At 34.0% G+C, this 22039-nt stretch overlaps 3 protein-coding genes across 3 annotated transcripts in view; all 3 read left to right on the forward strand.

Annotated features, from left to right (window-relative positions):
- Nucleotides 1–1503: 1503 nt before the first annotated feature.
- On the forward strand, nt 1504–2211 carry LOC142985104 (protein D2-like). The gene has a single exon (XM_076133064.1). It carries the CDS (start codon nt 1646–1648, stop codon nt 2204–2206), a length of 561 nt encoding a protein of 186 aa, XP_075989179.1. The 5' UTR covers nt 1504–1645; the 3' UTR covers nt 2207–2211.
- Nucleotides 2212–2354: 143 nt separating this feature from the next.
- On the forward strand, nt 2355–3182 carry eIF1 (eukaryotic translation initiation factor eIF1). Its single transcript, XM_076133065.1, has one exon. The coding sequence runs from the start codon at nt 2505–2507 to the stop codon at nt 2835–2837; it is 333 nt and encodes a 110-aa protein (XP_075989180.1). The 5' UTR covers nt 2355–2504; the 3' UTR covers nt 2838–3182.
- A 3841-nt stretch (nt 3183–7023) lies between these two features.
- The window catches only part of DCTN1-p150 (dynactin subunit 1), a 49133-nt gene continuing 34117 nt past the window's right edge, over nt 7024–22039 (forward strand). Inside the window, exons 1-6 of the mRNA XM_076132920.1 lie at nt 7024–7198; nt 7281–7487; nt 7982–8121; nt 11774–11806; nt 13958–13990; nt 17700–17756. Of these exons, the coding sequence (XP_075989035.1) occupies nt 7308–7487; nt 7982–8121; nt 11774–11806; nt 13958–13990; nt 17700–17756 (443 nt within the window). The 5' untranslated portion in view covers nt 7024–7198; nt 7281–7307. The remainder of the gene's footprint in view (nt 7199–7280; nt 7488–7981; nt 8122–11773; nt 11807–13957; nt 13991–17699; nt 17757–22039) is intronic.

Genomic DNA, 22039 nt, shown 5'->3' on the forward strand with positions numbered 1-22039 from the left:
ATTCCAAACTAAGCAGAGCTTGTACTATGGTAACCAAATAACTGATAAACATACTTATATACTTCTAAATACATACTTACATAGATACATTAACATCCAGGCTCAGAACAAATACTCGTGCTCATCACACAAAGATTTGTCCTGGGTGGGAACCCACCACACGCGGCGCTACGGTTGTTGCGGCGAGGTGACCGCTTAAACCACTGCGCCAAACGTATTTTGGTAATAACTAGGTGATAGAGGGATGCCATCTATGTTACATATGCCGCAAACACACTTCAGTTAAATAGTGCATACTTTATAGTTGAAATGCCTCATTGGTTGCTCGGTTACATCTTATAACAGTAAGTTAAGTCTTGCACAATAGAAAGTTGAATTAGGTGCCTCACAATGGCCACTCCTGGTGTTAACTTGTCCCTACAGCACTTAGACACAAATAAGGATTTTACTGAAGCATAGAACCAGCTACTGCCAATTTTATTGTAAGATATAGCCTTTGCAAGTTGAACCAATGACTTTGAAATGGTCACTGGAGTCTATTAGATAAGAGAGGCCAAAGAGGGGTTGTTGTGCATAACAATATCTTTAAGCACAGTGTCCTTTTACTGACATGACATTGATGAAGTCAAAGAAGCCTTTAAATATTGTCTGTACCTATAAAGTTATTAATTGGAAAGTAAATTAGGCGGTCTTGGTTTTCTAGGGTTTCTGGAGAAAAATATAATAAAGATCTTTACTCAAGAATTTTGCAACATAAAGATAAATCAATCCTATACTGTAGGAAAGTACTGAACTTAGTGTATCTAAAAATTTTAACTGAGTAGGATAATAGTATTTTGGTGAACAACTGAAGTGAAACATAGGTTTAGCTTTAAAACTTAGATGTTGGCATAACGTACTACGAAAGAATGCATTTAATTTAGTTTTATAACAAGTAGCAACCTAGAGTATGGCAGAAATAACTAATAAAATTACTAATCTTATACTGATTACTGAGGTATATCATCACACCATAATCGTTTAAGAGTTTTTTTTATTACAACTCAACTAATATACTTATTTAATTTATGTACTTGTAAATCAATTATAAGTATTGATAGGAGAAGTAACTACTGCTTGGAGAACCCTTTATTTTTGTAAAATTAAAGTAATATGTATTAGCCTTGCGTAAACCGAAACGTTAATCTGACATGCGTCATTCATGTTATTTTTAATCTGAGTTCCGGTTTGGTCATAGACTAGTAGAAATGAATAGTGTTTTTTAAATAAAGCCTCTTTTACATGTTACATATTGGTAAATGATTACAAAATAATTATTGTAAGAATAAACTGCAATAAATCATTTTTTTACTAGGAGATTCTTTTAACTTATAATTTCAAGAATTTTTGAGCAATTATTATGTATTTTTTAATGAATTTTGTAAAAAAAACAAATATTTCGTCTTTTAATAGTAATGGTTACTAAGCAACCGTACACGACGAAATTGTTGATAATATGATTTTCGGTAAAGTCATATTGTTATTTGTGAACATCCGCATAAAATCGGCGTTACCCTTCAAAGCTGTAAGGTATTTTTCACTAAATTCTTATTACAATTACGAAAGACCAAGCTTCATAAACAACGTTGATATAAAACCGCAAATTATGACGGATATTCAAAGTTTGTTCAAAGAACACTGTATCGTTCCCGATGTAGTCAAAATAGCACCATCTGAGTTACTGAATGTTCAGTATCCAAGTGGTGTAGCTATTACAATGGGTAAAGAATTGACTCCTACCCAAGTGAAAGACAAACCTACGGTAAAATGGGCCGCTAAAGAAGAAGAATACTATACTTTGGCCATGGTAGATCCTGATGCTCCAAGTCGCGAGAGTCCCAAGTTTCGTGAGTGGCATCATTGGTTGGTTGGAAATATTCTAGGTTCAGATATGAATAAAGGTGAGGTGTTGTCTGACTATATTGGTTCCGGACCTCCGAAAGGAACAGGATTGCACCGTTACGTATACTTGATTTATAAGCAAACTGGGAAATGTGATTTTTCCAAAGTACCTAAACTGCCTAACAATTCGGGAGACAAGAGAGGCAAATTTTCAATTGCTAAATTCGCAGAGCAACATAAACTTGGCACGCCGGTTGCTGGTAATTTTTATCTTGCCCAATACGATGACTATGTACCGAAGCTATACGCAAAACTAAAGGGATAAAATGTTTATTTTAATAATTTATTACTATTTATTTGCTAGATAAAAGTCAAAAGTGAGAGTGTATAAAGTGCTTTATTTGTCTGTGAACATCCGTTTGTCTATGGATGCGATCGATAATTTCCGCCTCCGCGTGACATTTCCATTTTTCGGTCGTGTCCGCCATTACATTTTGGAGTTACCGTAAATTGGTCGTTTGTCTGCGAGCACACACCACCGCGCGTTATCAGTGACAGTTGATTCGTGTACGTGCGTAGTATCGCAGCGTTTCGTGGAACAAAGAGAACCTACGTTCAATCGTATGTCCATCCAGAATCTGAACACATTCGACCCATTCGCCGATGCTATCAAAAGCTCGGAAGACGACGTACAAGATGGTTTAGTCCACGTCCGAATCCAGCAGCGGAACGGGCGTAAGACGCTGACAACGGTGCAAGGCCTCTCGTCGGAATATGACCTGAAGAAGATAGTGCGGGCATGCAAGAAGGAGTTCGCGTGCAACGGAACGGTCGTGGAGCACCCGGAGTACGGCGAGGTGCTGCAGCTTCAGGGCGACCAGCGCGAGAACATTTGCCAGTGGCTGACTAAGTCGGGCCTTGTAAAGCCCGAGCAGCTGAAGGTGCACGGCTTCTAGGCCTGCGCTCGCAAACACGTAACATGTACACCGTTCATAGTCTTCTTATATTATGAGAGAACGTGCGCGTTATTGTAATACCCTATCGAATATGTATTTAGAAAGCACAGACGTTTACAGAGAAGAGATTACGCGGCCACATAGGCCTCTCGCGCCCTGTGCCTTGCAACTCCCATGTATAAAGTTTATATACCTATTATATCGACGCCGTCTCACGTCCTTAGTTGCAATTAAACTCTGATCGAAATAGTAAATAATCGCTTTTTGTTTTTTACGACATTGTATTTTTTAAATTGCTGTAATGATTCAATTAATAAATAAAACGATAAACATGTTTTTGTAAAATGTGGTGTTTTTTTTTTCGTCTAAATTTTGTGCTTGTGTGGCACAGGCATAACGGGACAGCCGAGACTACAGTAAGTGAAAGTAGGCGGGTTGCTGAGTTGTTGCCATTCCTTTTCGTGGATTCGTAATGCAGTCCGGTTTACCGGCGAAATTTGCGAAAACATGTGCGACCCCGTTATAATTGCTTTGCATTCCATATTCTTGATCAATTTGCATTAGACACACCTGTTCGCTTGTTCGGAGTCAGTAATTTTCCTACACTCTGTTTTTTAGCATCATAACTAGTTACAATCGATTGTCATAGAACGAGATGACTAATAAATCTGTAAACGTATAAGGAAAGAACAAAACTAACCTAAACGACTTTATTAATTAGTAATTTTACAGTAAATTATGTTTTATCGCAGGTAATAAAGTCTGCTCTCTATTGCAATAAAAAGCTTAATTTTATTTACATTTCCTGCTGTCTTGTCGTTATCAAACATGACGTTTCAAACCAACCGGGTAATGTATAACAAACTATTGATAACACATCGAGAATATCGCTCCAGACGAGGAAGGAATCTTGGAATTTATTATTACTAATAATAATTGTCAATATGAGTCTTATTTAGTTGTAATAAAGGTTATCGGTGTGATGCCGGAAAAGTTTGAATAGGAATGAGTCATGGCCTCATTTTAGCGCGCCTTGCGCCTTCAGCGAGGCTATTGAGAATTACCATGAGGTCACCACGGCGCTAACTGTTCTAAATAAAGTGAAAATTAATAATATTGTATGTTAATTTGTATTTATAATAGGTAACTAAATGGCCACCATTTTATAGACACCGTAATGTATAGAGGTAATGAAAAGATATCGTAGGACTAAACGCAAGGTCATGGTTTGTTTTGGCGGTCATTCCGAGTTGATATCAGTCTGTTTCATTAAACTATTGAATTCATTCAATCATTATTTATTTTGAATATTTGATGAGTAGGTAGGTACTTGCGCGGTAATAAGATAAATTTTACATTATCACGACTCAGGTAGACCTAGACAGGACAATGTTTGACCTAGGTTCTTTGAACTAAGGGCGAAATGGCAGGAGTTCAAAGACAACCTAGATAATCCCAGGGCATAAGAAAGAGGGGTGTAAATAAAGAAGAGGGAATAATAAAATAAAACAGCAAAGATATTAGGTACTTTTATTACTTACGGCACACGTTAGAGTAATAGATACCTAGGTAGGTAGTTCTAGATACCTCGTAGGCATAAGATGCATTTTTTTTCCTTATATAGCATATAAAATCATTTTCAGTTTGGTGTTGACTTGGAACAAATAAGTTGGATTCTGTCAGCGAGCTTCCAGCATCGCAAATTAAGATTTTGATACTTTCTTTCCTGTTCTTGCAGTCGTAAGTATATAATCGAAATACATAGGTCGGTAGGTAAAATAGGCAATTTGCCGGTTTAGTTTATAATGCGTTTACGCCAATTTTTTTAACAAAATAGACATTTAAAATCCAAAGCCTTACAAAATCATTTGAATCAGTTACCGTTTAACTGTAGAATAATTGAGACCTAATTTTTAAATTATGATATTAGGAAGTTGTTGGGTGACCCTTGAAATAGATAGAGGAAATTAGGGGGACTCGTTTGCGTCGATCCTTGTGCTATTTTAGTTGTGATAGGGCTTTATTACATTCAGGTTTTGTTTCCTGGCCAGGCATAGACATTATACTGGAATTTCTAGCTATATTTAAGTAACTATTGGACATTCTTTGATGATATTCAATTTAGTAAGGTTTCTGAAATATTTTGTAGTGAGTCATAGTTCTGATACCTACTATGAATAATTAATGAGTCTTTTGCTTGCAAGCATTTTGGTTGAAATATACGATGGTTAAATTCCATGGGGCCGGACCAGCCTGACGTACATTTTATTTTTATTTTTTTTTACTTATACCTAGGTAGGTATAATATTTTTTAGTAATCTCTATAATATTTTGTAGGTAATAATATTTTGTAGGTAATGAGTCATAGTTCTGATACTATGAATAATTAATGAGTCCTTTGCTTCCAAGCGCTTTGGTTGAAATGTACGATGGCTTATTTTTTTTTTTTTACTTATACCTAGGTAGGTAGGAATAGTCTAGGAAAACATAACTTACTAGACGTACATGATATTTATCAACCAAGGTGCGTGTGGCAAAGCCACCTTGCACTATGAAGGACATTAACCTCTAATAATTCAATATGGTGGCATTAAACCTCGTATTGTCTGTGATACGACGTCAGTATAGGGTGAGGTGAGCTTCGTTAAGGATTCTGCAACTCTTGCAAGACTGAGTCTGTTTTCAAAGTTGCTTTGAAAGACTTTAGTACGTAGAAATCTGGATTTAAGGTATGCTTAGTAGAAGAGAAAACAGGCCTTTTGTACTTAATAAGTGTTAGAACTATCAAAATATATTATTAGCAAAAGATTAGGCAGATGCTTGCATTAGCCAGGTAAAAAAACAAGATAGACTACCTACTGGAAGGTATTATGGTGGAGTAATGAAAAAATCATAATTTGCTTTCCTTGCTTGATATTTCGAGAGCGTGTGTAAGAAAAGTCATATTATTATAACAAGTAAATATTTAGACCTACATATTGATTGCTTACAAGAAAGATAATATTGCACCACACTTTCAAAATATAAACAGCAAACGAATACATAGGTAAGTGGGTAAATGATTGCATCAGTGAAACGTCAAACTCATAACCATCTACGTAAATTGTTTATTTATAGCTGATGACGCATTTATTATATTATTATAGAGATCTTCATCACCTTAGCTAATGTATACAATCTTACATACAAACGTAAAATTACGCCTTCTTCCCATAGGAGTAGGCAGAGATCACAGAACGCTACTTAGTAAGATCCGATTCTTACAAACTTTCTTTGCTTCATTCACATCCATACATAATGTCATACAGGAATACAATCTTATAGGTAGGTACAAATTAGCTACAGATTCCTTTTACCTATTTGCTTACTTTGATTAGGTGTTAAAGTTTATGAACGTCTGTGGTTCACACGCAGTCAAGCAATCTGTGATTGCTGAGCGCAAATTGCTGGTAAAGTTGGTGTTGATTCTCTAATCATACAAATATAAGGAACCTTAGTAGTCAGTTTCGCCGGTGAAATTCACAGTAGCCACCGCCGGTAATGCCCATCTAAAACCATGACATATTAAACATAGCAAAACGATTAGCGGAAATAGAAAATAGATTTTTCTCTTTTTTAAATTGGAGCTTCGCCCACAGAATACTTTATTCAGCTTCACGTTCTCCCCTTTCTACCGATTGATAAAGATGCTGCTTATATGATTTAACTCTTGTATGGGTGCGTTTGAGAAGTAATCAAAGCATTTATAATAAACACATAAGTATCGACTTGTAATGAATCATGGTTGAACAAAGAGCTTGCAGTGCTGAACTAGTCTTGTCTGATATGTAGGCGTAATAAAGTATTTGCATGAGGAAATATTGTATATTTACTGGGTACGTAGTACCTATACGAATATAATTACTTACAAGTTGTAATTTTTTTTTATTGTTGTTTTCATTAAAAATGGTCTATGACAATAAAATGTTTGAAGATTAATCGTTTGGTGGCATTTCTCATAAATTATGGACAAATTTAGTACTTTAATGTAACGTCATATTATTGTAGATGATGATAAAACTTTAAAAGTTTTATAAAACATAAATAATAAATTGCTTAAAATTATTGCCATTAGCGTTTCGTTATTGATTTTGTTATTCGTTACAAGCAACAACGAAACGTCGCGTCGATGAGCAATTTGCCAATTTGACAGTCAAATTGACAACACAAATTCGGGATTTCTGCATTGCATCTGCAGTATTTAATTTCTATAAATTCCGTTAAAAATTAACTAAATTTATAAATTTGTTTGCTTGTAAAAATATGTTATAATTTATTAAAAAGATAGCCAACTGAAAACTCGTATTCCTTTTTTGAAATAGGTGAAAGAATAGTTTTCGTGATTACTTTCGCAAGTTGCATTCGTTTTGGTGTTACTTATTTTATTTTTATGTAATGTTTTAGAGTTTTTATGTGAATAAGGAGTTAAAAATGTCGGATAACAAGCCGCTAACTCTTGGTCAGCGGGTGATGGTGGTAGGGAAGGACGTGAAGGGATCCGTTGCTTACGTCGGTTATCCTACCTTCGCCACCGGAAAATGGATTGGAGTGATTTTGGATGAGGCGAAGGGAAAGAATAATGGTACCGTTCGGGGACATGCTTATTTTACTGTAAGTTTAAAGATAAATATACTATATTATAGACTACGTAATTAAAGTATCTGTCATTGTTTTCATCTGCAACATATTTTGTTTTATAAGTTCAATGTTATGTGCATTGATTTGAGATAGAAATTTAATGTTTACATTTATTATTCATGAAATAATATGTACCTAGAGTGTCAGTTAAGAACCTAAATTAAGCATTAGTGAATTTTTATTATTTTTTGTTACTACTACAACTAATGGAACAAACTATCAAAGTAACGCCAATCCTATCCTACTAGTATTATAAATGCGAAAGTTTGCAAGTATGGAAGGATAGACAGGTAGCTTATAACCTAGATTACATAGGATACTTTTCACCCCAGGAAATCTTTTCATACCGACAAACTTGTGAGCAGAGGCCAGTTATTAAATCAGAACTTAAGTATACAGCATAGCAAATAATTTAAGACCAAATCTGTTTCACCAATGATTTGAAATCATTATTCTGCAAATTTCAGTGTGAAGACAACTTTGGTGTGTTTGTCCGTCAAACACAGATACAGTTGTTGGACTCCGAAGACAATCCGATGGAGACGTCCATGACTACACCGTCTGAGTCTGAATCTCGGACTTCAGCTAACAATAGACGATTAAGCAGGTACGTTTTGAAGTGTACATTGAGTGTTTCACTGAGATATAATGATAGTTTAAACATAGGTTATCAAAGTACGTAATACTGTTAAGAAATATCTTTATTTTTTAAAACAACTGCCTAAATTCAAACTAAGTAATGTTATGTTACAATAAAACCTGCCAGTACCAAAACTTATAAGGGTGACATTTGACATATCACTTCCTAACAGATACTACCCCTTAGTGGGCACTGAAGTATTTCGTAAGGGGCAGTAGTGAGTTCAAAGACAAATAAAAAATAACAAAAACACCTAAAATTTATATAAATATTGAGTAAAAGGAGGCACTGAAATTTATTTTTTCTATGAGAAGGGTGTAGGGGTATGTAGTCCAAACTGGTTGAAAACTACTACTAATATGAATTTATTAAGACAATAAAGGTATGAATTATTATTTTGAAATAAACTCTAGGAAGGTTACAACTAATGTTAATTGTCCCTTCGTCTGTTGAATAGCCTATTGGATACTTATTAGTTAGATGTAAAATAGGCTACCTGTCCACCAGAGCAGTGACTGTGGTGCAGAGAATAAGAAAAATATAAACCAAAAGTATTGAACTATTGAAGAGAATGGGTGTATTTGTACCATTATTTTTGTTTAATTTCTCTGCTCCACTCCTGTGGACAGTAAGTAACTATGGGTGATTTCTTAACTGTATATTATGTGACAAATTATATGGGAATAACCTTTAAATATATAAAAAGAATGTGGTATGTAAAAATGTTGGGTAAATGTTTGTTCCTGTAAAATTGTTATGTGTTTAGAGATAGCACAAGGTTCTTCTGTCTGTCCTTATATACTTTTATTGAATGTGATTTCCATCTGCTCAAAGATATTAACACATTACAAGTCTGATTAAATAAGATAGCTAATGCCCGGTCTCTGAGGTACATTTAGCAGTAGTTTATCTATTCAATGGCGTTTTTTTAATGAGTTTAAACACTATTGAATAGATAAAATACTGCTAAATGTACCTCAGAAACCAGGGTTTAAAGAATTAGGAATTTGAATTTTGAATTACTACTGTATACAAGTCTTAAGTCGAGATGATTTTTATAATATTGGTACTATCATTATATCTCAGTAATTACTAAGAATTTGTGTGAAAAATTAACAAGCAATTTAATTTCAGAATAGTACATTTAAGTGGGTTTTTTTCACTATAATATTATTTAGTAAGGTGTGTGCAATAACTGGGTTAAGCATGAAAATACATTAGAATAAAATAACACTAGATCTTTTAGTAATTATTAGGGTTTTTATATAATTAATTATATCTACTTTCATTTATTTTTCTAAATAAAGATAGATTTTCAAGAAAAATAAATGTATTTAAATATAATTGAATAGAAATAACAAAAAATATACAAAAAGAATTGTTTCTTTTTTGGTCTATTAGTAATAATATGTCAAATTTTCTATACTAATGATTTTTAAGTCCGATTTTGGTGACTTCAAGCCCAAGCCCCGAGCAAACCCACAAGCCGTTAAATGGGTACAACTACAAAATATACATACGCTATAGAATGCAAGTAATAAATAATGTTTTATATAGTGTTGCCAGTTACAAAAAAAAAAAAAAAAATGTTGCTAGCATAAAATATGCTAGGGTTGTTATAATGTTGCTAGGTTACAAAAAAGATATGGTAAAGGTTTTTCGCACTGGATTTTTTTAAGAGAAATGGGGCATGTTTTTTTTATAAATTAAGTGGGGATTAGGAGTAGTTATTAGTTAATAGTTGTAAGTGACAATATTTTAGTATAGTAACACTGTTTTTTTTTGAGTGGATGTGATAGATACTAATTTTCATCACATTTACAAAGACTTATGTTTTTAGAAGACTGATAAATAATCCAAAATTTCTTTTATAGTCTTAAGTAGGCGTTTTACTAGACATTTCCGCCTTGCCTCTTGCTACTTTTAAGTAGTTACTAGTCTTAGAATAAGTAAATAAGAACTGTTATATCCGAATGGTTTAAGTAGGCACCTCGTACCAAGGCAACACACCAATGACTTTTCAAAGTTATGTGTGTATTAGAAATAATTATCACATGCTCCAACGGTGAAAGAAAACATCGTGATGAAACCTTGCATGTCTAAAATTTGTTTAATACATTTATTGAGGGCGTGCAAAGTTTCCAAGCTAGCGTGGTCCTATTCAAGTCCTAATCTCTCCCCCTCGTTTGGGAGGAGACCCTTGCCCAGCAGTGGGACAAATATGGGTTAAAAAAAGTACAGAATCACCAATCAGTATGATGTAAAAATGTGTTTTATAATCCTTTTACTAAATTAAGTTTGCAAAGCAATGAAAAAGTTGTATAACGAACTTAAAAGTTAAAAGGAGTAGGTATTCCTGAAAATTACAGGGTAAAGCAGTATATTTTTATCAGTTTTCCAAAAACATGATGTATTTTCAGCGCGTGTTCAGATGTAAGTTTCACACAAGCATCACATTATTAATTTTGTCAATTTTGGCAGAATACTTCACAAGAATATTATTAAATAAGTTTCCAAAATATGGAAAAGGAAGCGATTCTACATTTAATTCACAAGTAATTTAATGTTATATTTTTAAGAGTTACGTTTTTTAATAAAACTACGTATTCAAAATATTATTTGTAAAATAATTTACAAATGCTCAGTAAATGTTCTAGATCAGGGTTTCCCAACCTTTTCTTAGTCCGGGACCACTTTAATATTATTCTTGTTAGCAGGGACCACTATGTCAGTATAATTAAAGTAAAGTGCAATAATAATCCTGTAAATTTAAAATTTTAAACTCATTCGCGGACCATTATTTTGACTTCCATGGACCACTGGTTGGGAACCACTGTTCTAGATGTATTTCATCGCTCAGCATGGCTATTAAGCCTTGAACTAGGGCCCGTTTTCTTTTTATCTGTAGCTTTTAAATAATTTACTTATAATACATAACACGATCTTAGTATTATAATGATCTGGTCTTATCTGTTTCAATAAGCATAAAGAGAAGTCAATACCGTTCTTCAAATACCTGTACAATATACTAAAATTCATAACGTCTTAAGTAATAAAAAAAAATCATACTTTAATATTTCTAATTCAAAACTTGTCCAGAAGAAGGCTTTCTGTTACACAATATTTAAGAGTAATAAGGAGTTCCGTATTAGGTACACAAGTAGCGTAGCTATTCGTAGAGAATAGCCTCTCTGGTCGTCAACACATTATGCCCATCTCATCCTTTTCTGAACCAGGCGACCTGAAATCTAACCCGTCAGCTTACATTAAAATCATTTTTAAAAAATTCTGAAACGTCATAAGTTACCTCACACCACAATCTAAATTAATCTCTAATTCTATAGCATATAAGTTTTTAAACTAAAGTTCAAACCGACTTGACTCCAAAACGTCATAAGTAACAGCAGTGTTACTTACAATCAAATTTCGTCTCTAACTCTATACACTTTAAGTTGATATGTTCTTTACTAAGATTCTAACTCATTAACTTCAAAACGTCATAAGTACACTAATCAAATTTACAAAATTCATCTCTATTTATATAAGAATTAGGTTGATATTACATCTGAACATGCTGAATAATAACCAATCAACTGACAGTGTGTTTTCTCTTCGCTAGTATTACAGCGGCGCCGAAGTCTAGGCCGACACAGTGAGTTTCAAAGACGTATATTATCACAAGCTTATTGAAGCTTGCTTACACGAGCGGTATCATATAAAGCCTAGCATTTCAATTATACCAGTCTTACCGAAGGGTATCGTGTTATAACCCAGGTAGGATTGTAGAGGTCAGGTAGGCAGTCGCTCCATGTAAAATACTGGTATTCAGCTGTATCCGGTGAGACTGGAAGCTGACTGTCTGTAGCGGATCGCTACATACAGCGACATCTGCTGGGACCAGCGCACAACCAACCACTACGCGCAGTGTGACTGACGTCACAAGTCCTGAATCGCGCTATCGAAGTTTGCACTGCAATTGACTATATATACAAGTTCCCGACTACAACAGTCGGGCAGCCTAGGCCCACCAGGCATGATCACCTCGCCTGGTCGGAGGATCCTGCTTTTGTGTTGGAGGAACATGATCACCTCGTTCCTCCACATGTCTATCTGACTTCCACAACCCTACCTGGGTTATAACACGATACCCTTCGGTAAGACTGGTTGTCAGACTTAAAAAGCGCTTTGGCGAATTATGAGTATAATATTATGGGTCCTGGTTAATGAAAACAGATAAAATCACGCCTTTTCCTCATATAGGTAGGCAGAAAAGTCACAAGTTTCGCTTCATTCACATCCATACATCTTGTCATACAGGACCGCCGGTTAAGAGTTAGTCATGGTTTTACTAAATGCTTCGGCGAAGATACCATATGTAGTAGATTAAATGGTCTACAGTCCTCTACTTCAAGCTTTTCAAGTTGTACAAGCGTCATGAAAAAGCTTCAACAAACAATAGCAATGTAGGATAAAATTAAATAACATAAGGATTTTTTAAAAGAAAACAACTTTGGCAGAACATCGAAATATTGAGTTTAGACCTTATATCATTAAAAAACTGCTTTAGCTATAAAACATTAACCAAATTAAAACTTTAACATACTTTGATCATCACATTCATTTGAAAAACTGCTTCACAATAACACGAGCGCATCACAATCATACTGCAAGGAGCAATAGGATTCATATTTAAACGACACGCAAATTTCAGCCTCGCTACTAGTTATTTAAGTATAAATCAACCAATACGAGATTGTAAAAGGACTTCAGCTTTTTTGAAATGAAGTCTACATCTATAAGTAGTCTTACACAAAACCACTTTTTTGCACATAATTTAATATATGCCATTATTTGTCGGCCTCCGTGGCGCAGCGGTTAAGCTGGTCGCCTCGTCACCACCATTGTGTCAGGAGGTCGTGGGTTCGATTCCCACACGGAACAAATATTTGTGTGTTCCAAAGTTGTTTCAGGTTTTTTTGTACTTTTGTGTCCGTTATTTGTATGTTTGTAAAAGTCCCCGCGACACAAAGTAATTTCAGGTGTGGGAGGTGTCTTATAAAAAAAAAATTATAACACATAATTTAAGATCTTCAATATTTCACATCCACATTCATCACTTTATTTTAAGACACACCAGGCTGACCTTAATAAAGTTTAATAACGGCACAGACTGTAAGCAAAATACAGCCTTATTGAAATAAACTTATTTCACTTAGGTTATACACTAAAGCACCTTTATCACTACGTTATTACGGTTGATAATATCAACAATAATTATTGCTATCTTAACTTTAAAAGGGCATAAGTAACAGCATATAACACAACCAAAATTCAACCTAATTTGTACACGATTTAGATTGTTATTACATCTACATACTAGACTTAGACAGCACAAGCAAAATTCAACTATATTTTGAGTATATTTAAGTTGATAATAAAAGTCAACATTTTAAACCTTCTCCGTCTAAAAGGACATAAGTGACAGCACAAAACACAACCTACCATCAACTCTATTACTACTATACTTTAGGTCAATATCACATCTGATTACTATTGACTATCTCAAATCTATAACGACTTAAGTAACTGCACACAACACAACCTAACATCAACTCTATTACTACATGACTTTAGGTCCATATAACATCTAAATACTATTAACTATCTCAAATCTATAACGACTTAAGTACCACACACAACACAAGCAAATACCAACTCTATTGTTATCAAAATTAGGTCGATATTACATCTGAACACGTTAACCCATATAGCCTAACTGACAGTGTGTTTCTCTCCTCGCTAGTATTACTGTGGCGCAGAGATCTAGGCCTACGACGTGAGTAAGCACATGTAGTAACGCACCGCTTTCGTAGACGCTTCTTGCACTTATATGTTCTGCGTGCGCGGTTCATGTTGTTGTTGGGTTTTAGTACAGCGCCATCTGGCGGCCTGTTGAAGAACTTTTGAGGAATTGAATAATTATAGAATTTTCAAGCGATTTTAACAGAAAGAGGTATTCAATTCGGCCGCTATGTTGTACCGTTCGGATTAGATTTCTTTAATCGACGCGGAATAGCTGCTATTTGGGTCATATAAATTTAATTTCTTCTGACTTACACCCGGTTTTTGAGTACATTTAACGGTAGTTAACTATTCAATAGCGTTAAATCTCATATAAAAAAAACGCTATTGAATAGATAAACTTACGCTAAATGTACCTCAGAAACCCGGGGTTAGTAGTTTTGATTAGTTGAACATTTTCAAAAATATCTTATTAACTGTATCTATACTCTATACGTAGGTAAGCGTGCAAGAACTGTGTGTTTTGCGTTGCGTATACGCAGTGCGTATACGTACGTATACGTTATCTGATGTGGGGGTCTACCATTTTGATATTTTTTGAGGGAACGCGCAAATTGGCTGTTTTATCGTTTCGCAAACTTTATGTGCTTGAACTATCGGCCTAATTCTGCTTCAAGAATACCATTTATTGTCTTCATTTTTGCTTTTCTTTCTTCTGTATAAATAAAAGCATTTCCGTCTTCATAAAAGTCTAAGGACTACTCTGTAATATGCTTTGCTTCACATCTATACGGCAAAAGTTTTTAAAACTACCAAGCAGTAAGCAATGGAGCAATGTACTTGCTTATAATGCTTATAGCTCTTTTACAATAAACTTTAAGGACGGATCCATAATATACGAAACGAAGTTATCTTTAAGATCTAAAATAACTAAGTACTAAGAATATTTTTATTCACTCAGTTCTAAAACAACTGAGTTTTAAGTCACATAATATATTTTATAACTACTACTTCTAGATCCACTTTGGATGGATCTACTTCTTTTTATGAAATTTCTATCTATAAAAACACGTAACAAGGCTGTAAGCAGAATATTTTTTATCTGACAAAAAAGGAGGTCCTTTGTTTGACCTGTTGCATGGTAGTCAGATTATCACACGCATTTGCCAAAACCGATATTGATGCGATTTTCAGAAAAGTATTTGTTATACTTAGGATACAGTTTTCGTATTCTAACCGACGAAAATGAAGGTTCTCTGGTGACCAGTTTGTATGTATTGTTGTCTGCGATTATTTGCGTTTGCCTGAACCGATTTAAATGCAGTTTGCAGTTTTACCAACAAAAAAGGAGGTTCTCTATTTGACTTATATTTGTTCTCTATTATAAATTGTATTGAAAACATCTTATTTCCCTTTTCGTTGGATCCGTTCTGCTTTTTTATACTTTATATGTATAAACTATAAAATTATATACTTTCTTACAAACTATACATTTTCTAAGCATAGTAGTTAAGCTTATTTATTCAGCAACATGAACCGCGCTTACACTACGTTATTTAAAGTACTATATCATTTATAAATACAAATAGATATTATTTTCTATTATTGTAGTTAGTTTTTAATTTTATTTTTATATGAAACCGGCATAAGTAATATTATTTCGGGGTGTTTTTTTACAATACTATATTATTTAACCCTTAGTATTAAAAGTTATTGATACTAAATGTGGGTTTAAATACTAACTGTCTAATCCTCGGTTTCTGAGGTACATTTAGCGGTAGTTTATCTATTCAATAGCGTTTAAATTCATACAAAATATGCTATTGAATATATAAACTAAGGCTCTGGGTTTCTTTTGTAAATAATTTCATGACTTAAGATAAATAATTAACTTCGCAATTTGAATAAAAAAATTATATTGAAAATCTAAACTGTGATTTCTTTAGCACATTTTTATTAGAATAGAATAGAATAATTATTTATTTTTTTATCGAAACTTTGAAATTTCGCGTTGTATTTTTATTATATAACTAATAAAGAGTTACCCTCTTATTCATAAACACACTATAAACCTATTTAGTTAAAAAACTACTACAATGTTTTCTCTTTTTCACTTCACTATAGAGTGAAAGAAACAAAACTCTTTATAAGCCATTCATAACTTCATATATTTTTATGAATAAGAAGGTTAGCCTCTAACTCCTCTAAGGTAAAATGCGTTTTTGTATATTTCATAATAATAAGTAGATATATTTCACTTTTTTTTTTACTTTAATTTAACAAATACGGGTGAACATACGTGCACGTATACGCACGTATACGCTAAACTAAAGCTTGAAATGTCTCTCAATTTTAAAGGAGCTTAGGGTCCGCGCAAACGGGCCACCGACCACAGCCACTGGTGGCCAGCGACACCCACTTAACACGTTTTTCCATATATTTTGTATCCTGTAGCGAGTGGCCGCCACCGGCTACACGTGTGCGGTGTGTCTATACAAAATAATAAATAAATAAATAAATATCATTGGACAACTCACACACGGTCATTTGATTCCAAACTAAGCAGAGCTTGTACTATGGTAACCAAATAACTGATAAACATACATATATATTTCTAAATACATACTTATATAGATAAATTGACATCCAGGCTCAGAACAAATACTCGTGCTCATCACACAAAGATTTGTCCCGGGTGGGATTCGAACCCACCACGCGCGGCGCTACGGTTGTTGCGGCGAGGTGACCGCTTAAACCACTGCGCCAAACGTGCAGTTAAATATATGGAAAAACGTGTTAAGTGGGTGTCGCTGGCCACCAGTGGCTGTGGTCGGTGGCCCGTTTGCGCCGACCCTTAAATCTAGTACTGTCCCTTTAAAACTTGTACTATGGAAATATGTAAGTGTTACTCAAAATTAAGTTGTGTTTCAATATTCTGTAAGTGTGCTAAAGAAATCAGTTTTGAGATTTTCGTCCTAATGTAACTTGTGTTGCATGATCTTATAAGTTAAAATGGCTAAAATATATTTGAGATTAAAATTATTGTATTTAATTCTGTAGCCATTGTCATTTATTTAAACTGTATAATATATTAATATTATGTTAATTTTGTATGTGTTTAGGAGAAGTGATGCCTGAAAAAACAATGTTTTTAAACAAGTTAAAAAGTCGGTTTTGTCAATTCTTTCGACAAGTCTTCGACTTATTTATTTATTTGATATTTTAATAATACGTCGAGATAATTAAATAATCGAGTAAATTAAAGTCGAGTCCGATTTATTGAGGGCATGCAAAGTCCCCAACCCGCACTTGGCCAGCGTGGTGGACTCAAGGCCTAACCCTTCGCTCATTACGCGAGGAGACCCATGCCCAGTAGTGGGACGTTAATGGGTTACATTTATATTAGGTCGGGGAAAAAGTCTTTTCGCATTATAGTATGTATGAACTTGTAACAAAATCTTTTCTCTACACAAAAAAGCTCGATATTTGTTTACCTCACGAGCTCACTGAAAGAAACCGAATGAACCGTGTACTCATTTGTGATTCTTGAAGCCAAATAGATTTTATTACAAGTTCATACATACTATAATGCGAAAAGACTTTTTCCCCGACCTAATACATTAAACATGCAGAATTTTAAATTTAGAGAATTTTAAAGTTATATTTGTATTTACTCCATCACTTCTCCTACAAATAAAAGTGAATCACATAACAAGTATGTACTAACGACGGTGGTTATAAAGGGTGCGCCGCAAGCCGTCGCCGGCGCAGACCAAAGCTGGCACCCTCTCTATGTCGAGGTAACGATACATGTAACATAGTTATTTACGGTTTGTTGGTATTCACTACTAAAACAGCGAGGTTTCTGACCGATTCCCCCACAAGCTTTACTCACCTATATTAGGTTATACACCTATATGATAGGTTCTTTTCGTGGACTAGGCAAGGTGCTATTCCAACGGGTGCTCTAGATGGACTATCTCAAAATGTTTACTACTAATACGGCGATGTTTTTCTCCGATTTGACCAAGTTCTTAAATGCTTTTAAAACCAGATTTCCCACAAAATTTGTTTACGAATTTCCGTTTTCCTTTTTGTTCTATAATAAACAAATAGCTAAAAAAGTTTTTAGTTTAAGTATTATTTCTTTGGTTTTATAATCACTTATCGCGTATTATATAAATATTTGTTACGCACACTGCAAGGCATAGGCCTTTCTTGGGAGTCTACTAAAGGAGTCAAAATTTCTTTCGCTATCGGGACATTATTTTAGTTACCGTTTTTATCCCACCGTTCAAAAGATTCCTTTCCTTGCAGTTCCTTATTTTTTTCTAGTTAGTATAAGGATTTTATCTAAATGAGTAGTTAAATATATGTCCTAAATTTTAAATATTTAGAAGATAATTTAACCAAAATATAAAAAAGGGGTATTTCCCTTTGTGAACTTGTTCTTTGACTGTCATGATCCTAATCTGAACCTAGATATTGATCTTCATAATATTATAAATATTATAATGTAACGGGTCTTAAACGCGATTGAAAATTAAAGGTTAGTATACCCTATTTGTTTACCCGACGATTCGATCGAAGACAAGTCGTGAAAATTTAAAAACGTTAACTATTGATCTTTCCTCTAATTCGGTCAGAAAACCTCTAGCCACGCTAGTGAAACCAACACATCATAGAAACCATATCTCACTTTTCATAATAAACTAGCACAGCTTCTACTTTGTACATTCATTTGCGATCAATTGTTACAACACGGGTCATACACGTACTTATTTGACCAAATCTCTTTAGATGTTATGAAGACTTCGATGGCGCAGTGGTTAAGGTCGTCACGCCACCACCAGCTTAGTTAGTTATATTCCCATACCATTACAAACAAGGGAATAAAATCTTCTTCTTCTTCTTATCGTATGGTTAGTGGTCAACCTAGTGTCAAAGTTGTTCAAGCCGCCCGAAGGCCTTTGACGTGGCTTAACGACTGTTATCCTAATTGACAACCGGGACTGACGTTTTACGTGCCCTCCGAAGCACGGAGACGCCCAGTTCAAATACCACTATGCGGTCACCCATCTATCGAATGATCGCGCCAACGGTTGCTTCACCCAGATCGTTGTCAGACCGGTGAGCGCAACTGGCTATGGGCGCTTCGGAATATAGTTATATTCCCATATGCATCAAATATTTGTGTAATCCACAAATAGTTGTATCGTGTCTGGTTGTACTTTGTGTCCGTTGTTTGTATGTTTGTAAAAGTCCCCGCGATACAAGAGCAATTCTTAGCGTAACTTTTATTTGGTCAGATATGTAGTTGTGTGATCATGTGTATATCACTGATTTTATTTGTTATATAAATTGTTACATTTTAAATTATTTATTGCGTGTGTTAGGAACTAACTAGGTCCAATTATTTCTATTCTCGTGCCATTACAAAGTGCTATATAATTACATGACGAAGTTCTCATGTTTGTTATAGTACGAGTATAATATTGTGTTTTCACAATAATGGTTATGATAAAATATGACACCTGTCACTTTTGACAGCTGTCAAAATTGACAGTTGTCAGTTGAGCTGTTAGTTCCTAAACACAACGCTCGGTAATTATACATTTTACTATGAACATTGCACAAATTCTACGTTTCTTTTTTATATATTTTGCACAATTAAGTTAATGATAATATTATTAGTTTTGTTCAATATAACTGCATGTTATTTTAATTGAATGTGGAAGACTTGCTACACACTTTGGATCGGCATAAATCGGTCTAGCCGGGCGACAAAACCGAATATGTGTAGATGAACCCGATCGGCACAAGCCGAACAAGTGAGTCGAGTCGGTTTTGTTGCTCGATAAATAGGTATATTCCCATTGTCTCCTCAATGCTGTCGCCTCGGAGTGACAACTGGGAATTTTCTTTCTACCTTTATTCCCAGTTGTCACTCCGGGGGACAGTGTTAGAGGGTACAAATGGGTATATACCGATAAATAGGTCGTAGTTAAGCAGAAAGGACTCAATCCACACTTTGACCACAATGGAATTAAGTATGCCATCATTCTCCTGAGGGTAAATTTTGTCTGCTCTTCATACTGTGGGTTGAGTCGACGTAGTAGGAAAAGTAGTTTCCAAGTACATTTTAAAAATAGGGATTTCACTACATCATAGACTAGCTGACCCGCGCAACTTCGCTTGCGTCACATAAGAGAGAATGAGTCATAATTTTCCCCGTTTTTGTAACATTTTTTACCAGTACTCTGCTCCTATTGGTCGTAGCGTGATGATATATAGCCTATAACCTTCCTCGATAAATGGGCTATCTAACACTGAAAGAATTTTTCAAATCGGACCAGTAGTTTCTGAGATTAGCGCGTTCAAACAAACAAACAAACAAACAAACAAACAAACTCTTCAGCTTTATAATATTAGTATAGATTTGACCCTCAGGAGAATGATTGCATGCTTAACTCCATTGTGGTCAAAGTGTGGATTGAGTCCTTTTTGCCAAACTACGTCCAATTTATTGCCGAATCGGATAGCTGTATGTAGCAAGTCTTAATGAATGGTAGTAATTAAAATGTATTTAATTTTTATCTTGGTTTTAAGGTAGAGTTTGTGTTGCATTTACATTGTTATAAGGGATGTTTGGAATTGTGATTTGTATATAGAGTGTTGTTTTTAGCATGAATTTGAATAAACTGAGTTTTTAACTTGGTTTTTTTACGGTTTTTTTATTGTGTTATTGCCAAATAAGCCAAATTCATTTGTTCTTGTATACATATCACAGTTTAAGAACACATTCTAGCCTTAGTTTATAATTTCCAAGTATTATTTCGTTAAAATTATTACTTGGTCATTAAAAAAGGCTATTTTGTATGCATACACTCTTACTCATATATACACTGAAAATAACAGTATTTTCAGTATCTATATTCTGTCTCACTCTTTCTTATGACATTTCGTTTATGTAAGAAAGAGATGCTGTTATTGAGTGTATATAGGGGTCTTCTCATAATAACTAGTGATATATTGGAGGCTCATATTGCCCATAAATCTGATATTTTTTCGTATAATCGTGATCAGATTCATGGACAGTATCGCCTCCTTAAATATCACCAGCTATTATAAGAAGACCTTATATAAAGACCCTCTTATTCATAAACAATCTATAAACCTACTTTAGTTAAACAACTACTAAGATATGTTTTCTCTCTATCATTTCGCTAAGGAGTGAAAGAAACAAAACACTTTATAAGCCTCTTATAACTTCATATATTTTTATGAATAAGAGGGAGAGTGTTTAGTTTTAAGTATTACACAGCATTTCACGCAGCACCTTACATTATATTGTTAATATGTTATGTGTTAGTTATGTTTAGTATATAAAAGGTTTATTGTTTTATAGATATTGAAGAAAATGAAATAATGTGACCGTATTACTTTTGAACCAATTTTATAAATTGTTAGATGGGTAAATTCGAAGACTACTTCTGACGTTCTTGATAATAAATCTGTTATCTAAAATTATACTCTTTACTATGGGGGAAGTAAGTAAGTTGGATTCTAATGTTTCGTGAATTGGGAGTAAAAAATACTACTTGAATATAAGATATCTTACGAAATAAAAGTCAATACTTATTGATAAAATTAGATTTTGTATTGCGACACATTAATTCATTTTCTCAATATCAGTTAATTGATTGTCAACTGAATATATTTAAGTTACCTTGGGCTTTCTCCCGTAAGACTATAATTTGTACCATCATGTTTTTAAAAGAAGCTGAATTTTAAATCTTTAAGTATTTTTTTTATTGGAGAAGAAAGACTTGTACTTATTGAGAGAATATCTTGGATTCTGAAAGATATTACAAATTACAATACATATAAGAATGTATTCAGTTGACTATCTAATAATTATAATTGTATTTGTTATGGTGAATGTGTAAAAATTAGTTATTTGGTGATATGTTTTATGTTTAATTCTATAGTCTGTTTTGGATAAACTCTTTAACAAGTGACTTTATACGATTATTAGTCACTATTAAATTAATATTGTGGACAAGCAAATGAGGGATTTGAT

This window comes from Anticarsia gemmatalis, chromosome 29 (genome assembly GCF_050436995.1).
Source record: "Anticarsia gemmatalis isolate Benzon Research Colony breed Stoneville strain chromosome 29, ilAntGemm2 primary, whole genome shotgun sequence".
Lineage (NCBI taxonomy): Eukaryota > Metazoa > Arthropoda > Insecta > Lepidoptera > Erebidae > Anticarsia > Anticarsia gemmatalis.

What these genes read in the sequence shown, in the direction of transcription:
- LOC142985104 (XM_076133064.1), top strand. Translation starts at nt 1,646, where the DNA reads ATGACGGATATTCAAAGTTTGTTCAAAGAACACTGTATCGTTCCCGAT.
- eIF1 (XM_076133065.1), top strand. Translation starts at nt 2,505, where the DNA reads ATGTCCATCCAGAATCTGAACACATTCGACCCATTCGCCGATGCTATC.